General features: G+C 50.3%; 2 protein-coding genes across 2 annotated transcripts; both read right to left on the bottom strand.

Annotated features, from left to right (window-relative positions):
• Positions 1-7013: 7013 nt before the first annotated feature.
• LOC141042860 (uncharacterized) lies at positions 7014-7469 on the bottom strand. The gene has a single exon (XM_073511765.1). The coding sequence runs from the start codon at positions 7467-7469 to the stop codon at positions 7014-7016; it is 456 nt and encodes a 151-aa protein (XP_073367866.1).
• A 531-nt stretch (positions 7470-8000) lies between these two features.
• Positions 8001-8687, bottom strand: LOC141042859 (uncharacterized). Its single transcript, XM_073511764.1, has one exon. It carries the CDS (start codon positions 8685-8687, stop codon positions 8001-8003), a length of 687 nt encoding a protein of 228 aa, XP_073367865.1.
• Between the last annotated feature and the right edge of the window lie 1786 nt (positions 8688-10473).

The following is a 10473-nucleotide window of genomic DNA, read 5'->3' as shown; positions in this document are numbered from 1 at the left end:
TTGTAGTTAATTATAACTTCTGATGTTTCAGAATTTGGTTGTTCTGTCAGTAGCAATTAATTCATTTGCACATTGATCTTTTTGAGAAGATATGTCATAATTAACCTATTTCTTCAGTTTTTCAAAATAAGTATTGGTGATTTTCTATGTTGCTATAAACCCATTTCCCCTACAATTGTTACTGGTCTAGTTTTATATATTATAGGATGAATGGAAGTGTTCTTACTTGAAGTGGGTTGATCAAGAGTGGCCACAGTCTCTGAAGATGTGCGTAGCAAAGCTCTGGAGCCTGTATGAGGAAGAGAACAGAGGTAGGCTTAGAGAAAGTGTTGTCAACGTGAAGAATCTTTGAAGATGCGGGATAAAAAGAGGAAGGTGGAGGATGAGCTCAGATTTTTTAAATCAGACTTTGCTAAGATGGTGTTGGCGAAGGAGGAGGCACTTTCCCAGTTAGCCAGTGCAAAACAAGTTCTTACTGAACTGAAAGCAGAGGTGGATAAGACGTGCCTGGATGATCTCGATTAGGGAAATGTATGTATTGTTCTTATGAAGTTGAACTAGCTATATGGTGTACTTTGCTATTTTCAGGTAGCTATCGTACTGTGATGTTAAAATATATTTATGCGTCTGATATGAAATTGGCAAACAGCTGTTTGATATGAAATGTGAATTTGCGTAATACTGGAATTATTAATTGTAAACTAACAAACCTGCTAAATCGGTCATGGAACTTTGCAAACGGTTCTATCAGTAAAAGCGCTTGTGATGGATAGCCCAATGCCACACATTTTTCTTCATCAAATCGTGTGTGATGTAGTTGATAAAAGAAAATGGTTAACCAAGGCAAAGCATGTGTGATAGTTACACCTTTCACACATGAGCCTATACATAAAACTGGGTGGGACGTACATATGAACGGAAACATTTTCATTGGATTGACTGTGGGGGATGTACATACGAACGGAAACGTTTTCCCTGGATTGACTGTGTGGGATGTACATAAGAACGGAAACGTATTCCTTGGATTGACTGTGTGTGATATACATACGAACGGAAATGTTTTTCTAGGATTCACCGTGTGGGATGTACATAAGAACGGAAACGATTGGGTTTGGATGCCTCGCCCGATCGCATACGAGCTCATTTCGCCCCAGCCTGTGTGCCAGGAGGGACTATCCCCGACGGTTTCTGGGTCATGTGGGAAGGACCCCCCTATCGCCCACACTCACTTGGCGACGGTTCCAAATGCCGTCGCGGAAAGGGGTTAAAAACTGTGTGTATAGCATGGACGCGTACCAGTGGTACAAAGATGTCGTCGAGGTTACCGTCCTTGCTTTACGGTTGGTATGAAGGTTAAGCGGTCTTGGTCGAGGTCGAGTCTGTGGCGATGATGAATAATGGTGTTGTTGATGTCGAACCATCCCTAATTGGCCAAAACACCTTAGCAAATGGAAAGCGCAACTCAAAATCGTAAGAAAATGGGTGGTGGCGGAAGTGTGGGTATACTGGTGAAGTGTGGTAGTGCAGAAGGCTACTTGTGCTGTGTGGAGTGGAAAACTGAACAAAAGGGCTGATGGAAAACTTCTCTGACGAGGTCGTGTGCACGGGGTAAGTGAGGCCCGTGAACCCGGGGTCCCTTAGGCACGGGTATCGAGGGCCCGTGTGCAGGGGGTGTTCCGCCAGCAGAAGAATATGCCCAAATCCGTGGTAAAACGAAAAATTTCGGGGAAATTTGATGGTGGAAAAGGTTGGGGATGGTGAGAAGGGTCTAATCCACTTGTCAAACCACACATTTGTGGACCAAAACAACAAAATCTCACAAGAACTAACCAATGCAAAAAAAATCATAGGGCTATTTTTGTGGGTATTTTGGAATTGGGACGAAAAAGCAACAAAAATAGGCCAGAAAGTGGGGGGGTAGGGACTCCAAGATGTAAACCAACGTGTCTCATGATACCAACATGTTTTAGGGTGGAACCCTAGTTCATGATCTTTTTACACTTGGAGGGAGAAAAGGGGAGGAACAATAAGAACAACAAGAGGAATCACTCAAACAAAACCAAATCACACATCCACTAGACTAGTATACATGAGATCCACAAGTATAACATGAAAAATCAAGGGAAAATAGCACAAAGGTAAGGTTCTTCTCAAATCCAAAGGAGATGAGTTCTTGATGATAATCTTCTCCAAGAGGAGGTCATCATATCCACTTGGGATCTTCTCCTAAGAGGTCTTGATCTCCAAGAGGAGTGGTAGATGAGAAAAGCTCTCTCTAGATCATATCATACACTATTCTAACTCTAACAAATGACCTAGGTATGAACTATATGGGTGTCTGGAGGCGAGGGACAAGTGGAGGGGCAAAACAGGAAGTCCACAACCAGCTCGTCGGAGAGGCCGTTTGCACGGGGTGCCCATCTACTACAGCGGAGGGGCCCACGGGCACGGAGTCTTGGAGGCCCATGCGCACGGGGTATCCAGAAACTCTTTGGATAGGTCATGCACACTAGGTCCAGGAGGGCTATGCGCACGGGGTCACCTGGGAGCACTTTCTTCTTCCCTTTGCTTGCCCCTGTCTTCCTTGCGATCTTCTCCTCCTTCTTCTTGGACTTGGTGAGGCTCCAATGCTCCGTGGTTGGGGTCATCCTCATGCCTAATGATACACAATATTGCACGGTGAGGCAGCATCCAAGTTCCATCCATATTCATGTCAAGCTCGAAGAGGAGTGAGTTCACCTTGTTTTCGATGGCACGTGTGTGAGCTCTTGTCATGGGTCCACTTGGTTCTTGATGAGTTGGTTTGGTGTTCATGGGGATGATCAAAGGATGCTCCACCTCACATCATCTATTCCATTGTATCTTCATAAGGGATGGATGTGTTACTGAAGAGGTTGAACAACCAAAGGATACCGATGTCCATCACATTGGCGGCCGTCAGCTTGTTATATGCTAGGCATGACACTTGAGTTGCCATCCATGTCACCTCGGCGACTTCCTACTCGGAAGGACTCCTCGGCGGCCAGTTGAACCTCTTCTTTGGAGGTGTATGAGAATAAACAAGGAGTCTAGGAAGGGCCAGGTTGTAGAGTGGGACGGCAACTCTATAGAACCACTCCATGGACCTCATCCGTGTATCCTCCTTGGGGATACCATGGAGATAGCCGGTCCCTATGATCCGGCATACCCCGGCTCCTCCAACCTCGTGAATTTTTTTGTCCCGGGAACATGCGATTAAGCAGAAATATTTCTTCCACAACCCAAAGTGAGCATCGTAGCTGACGAACATTTCACAGAGGGAAACGAACCCTGAAATGTGCAGGATCGAATTGGGAGTTAGATGGTGGAGCTGAATCCCGTAGAAGTCTAACAAACCCCCGAGGAAGGGGTGAATGGGAGAGCCAAGGCATCACAGGAGAAAGGGAACAAAACAAATTCATTCCCCCATGGGTTTTAGGATAATCCTCCATGAGCATTTGGTCATCTATGGACATTAAGCCAAGGCGGCTAGATGCAAGATCCGAGTCACGGAGGTAAACTTGAGTGGCTAGGCGATCTAATTGCAAACGGCTGATAAAACAACTTCCCCAGTCACCATTGAGTGACCCAAGAGGACGCACCGACGAACATGGGGCGCTCGCCATTGCTAGGACACTTGAGCTTGCTTGGAAGGGAAGATAGCATGTTAATGCAACATGGGGAAATGATAGGGTAGTCAAGTTGTTGTAACCCTAGCTGATTAAATATCCATGTAAACCAGTTCATGGGGGGCGTTTTAGTACCCAACCATCAATCCACTTGTTTCCCAGTTGCGTGAGGATCGAGAAAGTTATAAACAATGAAGGGGACCACGAGTGGTGGGTCCCAGGGGCGGAATCCAGAGGTAAATCTTCGGATTACTTAAAACGACTTCTTAGTCCGAAGTATTTTGATGCTCAGACTGTTATAACGAGCACCAAGATTGCTTTGAAGACCTCGCATTTAAGAAGCGAACAGATGAAAGAGGAACTCGCCTGCCAAGCTGAAAGCATTGACAAAAGAAGTCCTTCCAAGGACAAGAAGGCCCTTGACTTTGGCGACCAGTTCTCGAACTTGTATCCATTGCATTCAAACAATAAGACTATTGGAAATATGACCTACAAGCAATAATTTTTGTATTATTATATCTCCATATTCATAATTAAGAGATTATATTTCATGCTATAACTGCTATGATCCTGGAATATGCGATTCGGTGGAAAACTCATATGCACGTGTGAAATGACAAATGGTAAACAATAGGTTCCTGGTCTTGCCTCTAAGACTGGCTCAAGTGTTGTTGATGATCATGTTCTCCGGATCTTAGGATATCATTAAGTGTAACGATAGTCCTAAAACAACATTGAGGGTATGACGTTAGAAGAATGATCATATTCAATCGACGCAAACTTGTATGTTATACTTTGTGCTTATATCGTCTAAAATCATTTGTTATAACCCGGAGTGTTAGCATGTTTTTTAGTTCCTCAGACCATGAGAGTCTCTCGATCACTTCCTACCAGACGATGGGCTTTGGGGTTGCTCAAACATCATCTGTAACAAGGTGAGCATAACATTAACTAACAGGTTCACCGGAAAGTTTGACAAGTAACTAGATAGCTCGAGAGTGGGATTTGCCGGGATCAGGGCTCCGCCGACCCAAACAAGGTTCGAACTTTGGGGTGTGTGCAAAGGATCTAGCCAAGCTACAACTCCGTGTGTACTACCTCATGGCTTGTCCTCGTTGAGTTCGAGCGAGCGGGAAAGAGAAGTGGACATAGTGGTTTACCCAGGTTCGGGCCACCTGGCGGTCTAAAACCCTACTCCTGCTTTGTCGTGGATTGCCTCGTGAGGAGCATGAATATGAACTCGTACAAGTGTGAGCTGCCTGGGGAGAGCTCAAAGGCCGAAGGATTGGATCCTTCTCTATGGTGGAGACTAGCCTAAACTTATAGTGGCCTTGGAGCTTGCGCGTAGCAGTAGCATCATTTGGCATGGCCTCCTTGAGGACACGTGAGGCGTGTTGAGCTGGCTCAGAGCGGAGCTTCACCACGTTAACCGGCATCTTGAGGCCGAGGATATGCGCCTGGCGCACGAGTGGCGCCGGCTCGAGGTCGCCATCCACCTTAGCCGTCTGTAGTGCGAGGCTGCTCACTCGAAGGATGAGTAGTCCTCTACCGTGGCGAAAGAAGACCGAGACCGCGCCTTCGAGGAAGCCAAGGCTGCAGATCCACGGCTCGAAGCCGCAGAAAATCGCAAGCAGGAACTTCTAGCCTCACTCGCCGTCCTCGAGCGGCAAGCTCAGGCGCGTGGAGCCAGCCCGAGCGCTTCATCGAAAGGGCAATCGGTGTGTGAAGCGGGGATCCGCGCTCTCAAGGATGCGCTGGCGCTAGAGGCGTCTGAACAAAGCTTGGAGCATGAGCGAATGGAAGTAATGGGGCGCCAAGTAATGGCTGCCAAGGCTTCTCTGGCCTCCTGGAAGCAGAGGTCCAGACGGAGATCGACTAGGGGGTCGCGGCAGTCCGTCTGGCCTTCATCAAGGACCATCGTCGAAAAGTGAAGCTTCAGGAGACCTGTTTGTGCGCATGGCGTGAAGAACTGGAGGGCGAGATCAACAACCTGAAGGGGAGGATGGCCGAGGTGGAGAGGCGCCAGAAGACTGCGCTGGACGCCCAGACCACGGCCGAAGCCGAGCTGGCATCCCATTATTAGTAGGTGGGCGATGTCACCTCCCTTGTAGAAAGGGCAGCGGATGAGGCTAGCCGAGCTCGAGGCCTGCAGCACATGCACTCCGAGATGTTCCACGACCTCGAGCAAAGGGCTCATCGCGCCCTGAGCTGTGTCAGTAGGGATAGCGTCTCCAGCCCGCTTGTGCTCGACGACGCCGGTTACCTTGCCTTCTTCACCAGGATCGTGGAGTGGCTTGAAGGAGGCGCGGAGAGGGTGAGCAAGCTCGTGGAGGAGGAGAGCCGGGATCTCCTTGCGCGGGCGTCAACGCGCGTCTTCAATAACCTCCTTCGCTCCAACCCCGATTTCGACTTCGAGGCCGTGATAGCCCCCGTGCCCAGTGCGATTTGGGATGCCCTCGGGGAGTGGGTTGAGGATCATGTGGACGATATGATCGCGCAGTTCGGCCCGATGGCCATGAAGACCAGCATGAAGCCGCAGGGCATGGGGCCGATGGCGGCGATGATGACGACGCGTCTCCTTAGGCTGTGTTTCTACTGTTTACCTGTCAAAATTTTGAGTATGGCCCCTCGAGGGTGTAAGGGTTATTGATGGACATTCCTTAATGATGTATCGAACCGTGTTCATGCCCTGCTAGGCCACCTTTCCCTTGTGCTTATTCCATGCCCGTAGCCCCCGAGCGAGGGTTGATCATTGCTGGTATGCCGGTTCATGTTGCCCGAGCAAGGCCAGAGGATGAGCCCTCCCGGGGCGAGAGGCCGAGGGAAACGTGTGCCTGTTGGCTCGCCCGTGAGCGTCGGGCGAGGGTTTAGGCACCTGAGTCCTGGTGAGGTGGTGTGCACTGGGGCAGACCCGCGGCCGCCGCGGCCAGAGTCTATCACGTCGCTGGGACTGGCCGGAGCACCAACACCATCCCCAGCCCCCGCTCGCGAGACGATTGGGGGGGCGACAGGTAGCAGTAGCTGCTCTTCCGGAAAAGATTCAAGAAAAGAAACACCGCAGGAAAGCAAACCCCCGCCCTTCTTTGAGCAAATACATAGACACTTCAAATTTCATTCAGGGAAATCGCAAAACAGTTTACAAAAACAAGAGAAAAGTTGCCGCGTCCGGCGCCTACACTAGTCTTCCCACCAGCGCGGAGCATGGGGCCTCCACTTGGGCGTGCGCATAGTCGTTGTTCAACCATTCCGCCAGCATGGAGCATGGGGCTTCCACTTGGGCGTGGGCAGGAGCTCCCGCGAGGTCGTGGAACGACGCACCGGGAGACTCCGGGTGTGTTCAGCCCCACTCATTACTACGTGAGAGTGTCACGGGTAGAACATGCAGAGGTGCTGGATGTTCCAAGCATTCGGCATGGGGACCCCGTCCTCCGTCTCCAGGCGCGCGGCGCCAGGTCTGGAGACGCGGGCGACCCTGAACGGGCCCTCCCACATGGGCGAGAGCTTGTGAAGGCCCTCCCTGGAGAGGACCCACCTTAGGATGAGGTCTCCGACTTCGAGTGACCAGGAGCAGATGTTGCGGCTGTGGTAACGCCGTAGGGCCTGCTGGTACCTCGCAGCACGGTGGGAAGCTTGGCGACGGGCCTCCTTGCCGAGCACGAGATCAGTTCCAAGTGCGGCATCCTGGCGTGCCTCGTCGAATGCCAAGACTCGCGGGGAACCATGCTTGATCTTGAACGGAAGGACCGCCTTAGCCCCGTAGAAGAGGAAGAATGGAGTTTCGCCAGTGGGCTTAGTCGCGGTGGTGCGGATGTACCACAACATGGACTATAGCTCGTCCAGCCAGCCCCTGCTGCAGGCCTCAAGCTTCTTCTTGAATCTTCCAGACTTGAGGCCCCTGAGGACCTCCGCACTGGCAGGCTCGGCCTGGCCGTTGCTCCGTGGGTGCACCACGAAGCGTAGCATATCTGCGTTCCAAGGATAGCACAATATGACCTGATGAGGTTGCTTGTAAACTGGGAACAGTTGTCGGGGATGATGCAGTTGGGGACGCCGAACCGGCTCACGAGGCCCTTGATGAACTTGATAGCCGAGCCTGCTGGGATGGTGCACACAGGTTCCACGTCCGCCCACTTGGTGAATTTGTCGATGGCTACGTAGAGTTAGCGGTAGCTGCCAGCCGCCCGAGGGAACGACCCCAGTATGTCCAGCCCCCACACCACAAAGGGCCACGAGAGTGGGATCGTTTGGAGCCCCTACGCCAGCTGGTGAATCTGCTTAGCATGAAACTGGCAGGCCTCGCAAGACCGAACCAACTCGGTGGCATCATGAAGTGTCGTGGGCCAGTAGAACTCACTACGGAACACCTTGCCCATGAGAGTGTGCGACGAAGAGTGGTGTCCGCAGTCTACGCCGTGGATATTGGGCCAGCAACTCGCGCCCTTGATCCTCTGAAATGCACCTTAGCGAGACGTCGTTAGGGCGCCTGTGGTATAGCTCGTCATCCTGTAAGCAGTAAGCGATGGCCTGGCGAACCACGTGCTCCGTGTCCTCCTCCTTTTCCGGCAGGGTGTCGTGGAGTAGGTATGTCTTGAACTCCTTGGTCTTGATGTCCTCTCGAGGCGTCAGCGCCAGGAGCAGGAGGGCTCCTGAGGTCGGGACGCAGGCCGGGGCACCCGTGAGCGGCGCGAGAGGCAGCTCCTCCCGAGGTAGCATCATGACAGTTGTCGGGGGTGCGGCTGACGGCCTGAATAGTCTTTCTTCAAAGACGCCAGCTCTTTGGGGCTCACGGCGCGACGCCCGCTTGGCGATGTCGTCTGCTTCTTTGTTCGTGCCTCGCGGGACATGCTGCAACTCCAAGCCCAAGAATCGCTTTTGAATTTTACGTACCTCCTCCAGGTATGCTGCCATGTGCTCGTCCTTCGGCTTGTACTCCATGTTGGACAAGTTGACGAGGAGCCGGGAATCTCCCTTGATGGTGAGGCGCTTGACCCCCAGGGCGGCCGCGGCCTTGAGCCCGGTGATCAAGCCCTCGTACTCCATAATGTTGTTTCAGACCTTCTTGTCTTGCTTGAAGCAAACTTGGATGGCATATTAGAGCTTGTCTTTGGTCGGAGAAACTAGCATGACCCCGGCTCCCGCGCCCCACCGCGCGAACGCTCCATCGAAGTGCCTGACCCAGCCGTCGGGAACCTCATCGCCCGGTGCAAGGGGCCAGTCCTCGCGCAACTCCTAGTCATATGTATCCGTCCATTCTGCCACGAAGTTGGCAAGTGCCGCTCCCTTGATGACCCTGGTCGTACTAAATTCTAGTTGGAAGGCTTGTAGCTCGATGTTCCACTGAGCGACTCTGCCAGAAGCATTGGGGCCGTGCAGCACCTTTTCCAGGGGGTACGCAGACACAACCTTGATGGGGTGGCCTTGGAAATAATTTTTGATTGTTTCATGCTGTTATATTATCAATCTTGGGTGTTTTATAATCATTTCATACTCGTGTTATATCATTTTTTGGTACAAACCTATTGACATAGTGCCAAGTGCCATTTGCTATTTTCTGCATGTTTTTTACATCGCAGGAAATCAATACCAAACGGAGTTCAAATGCAACGAAACTTCATGGAGATTTTTTTTATGGACCAGAAGACACCCAATGGGCCAAGGCAGTGCCTCGGGGGTGCTCCGAGGGAAGCACAACCCACCAGGGCACGCCAGGAGGCCTAGGCGCGCCCTGGTGGGTTGTGCCCACCTCGGGTGCCCCCTGAACCGCCTCTTTTCTCTATAAATACCGCAATATTCGAGAAACCCTAGGGGAGTCCATGAAAATCAATTCTAGCCACCGCAGAGTCCAGAACCACCAGATCCAATCTAGACACCATCACGGAGGGGTTCACCAGTTCCATTGGTGCCTATCCGATGATGCATGAGTAGTTTTTTGTAGACCTTCGGTTCCATAGTTAGTATCTAGATGGCTTCCTCTCTCTCTTTAGATTATCAATACAATGGTCTCTTGGAGATCCATATGATGTAACTCTTTTTGCGGTGTGTTTGTTGGGATCGGATGAACTTTGAGTTTATGATCAGATCTATCTTTGTATATCCATGAAAGTCATTTGAGTTTCTTTGATCTCTTATATGCATGATTTCTTATAGCCTCGTATTTCTTCTCTGATATTTGGGTTTTGTTTGGCCAACTTGGTCTATTTATCTTGCAATGGGAAGAGGTGCTTTGTAGTGGGTTCGATCTTACGGTGCTTGATCCCAGTGACAGAAGGGGAACCGACACGTATGGATCGTTGCTACTAAGGATAAAACGATGGGGTCTATTTCTACATAAATAGATCTTGTCTACATCATGTCATCGTTCTTATTGCATTACTCTGTTTCTCCATGAACTTAATACACTAGATGCATGCTGGATAGCGGTCGATGTGTGGAATAATAGTAGTAGATGCAGGCAGGAGTTGGTCTACTAATCTTGGACGTGATGCCTATATATTGATCATTGCCTCCATATCGTCATGATTATTTGAAGTTCTATCAATTGCCCAACAGTAATTTGTTTACCCACCATTTGCCATTTTTCTCGAGAGAAGCCACTAGTGAAACCTACGCCCCCCGGGTCTCTTTCTCATATATTTGCCTTTGCGATCTAATTTTCCTTTCCTTTTATTTTCAGATCTATTAAACAAAAAATACAAAAATACCTTGCTCCGTTTTATTCTTATTTATTTTCTTTGGCGCTCGATCTATCAATATACTACAATTTCCTGACGTCCGTTTGCCTATCTTGAGGCGCCGCTACCCGAAAGGGATTGACAACCCCTTTTAC

Source organism: Aegilops tauschii, chromosome 3 (assembly GCF_002575655.3).
Source record: "Aegilops tauschii subsp. strangulata cultivar AL8/78 chromosome 3, Aet v6.0, whole genome shotgun sequence".
In the NCBI taxonomy this organism is placed as follows: domain Eukaryota; kingdom Viridiplantae; phylum Streptophyta; class Magnoliopsida; order Poales; family Poaceae; genus Aegilops; species Aegilops tauschii.
The sequence above is the reverse complement of the archived record's forward strand: the minus strand, read 5'-3'. Positions and strand labels throughout refer to the sequence as shown.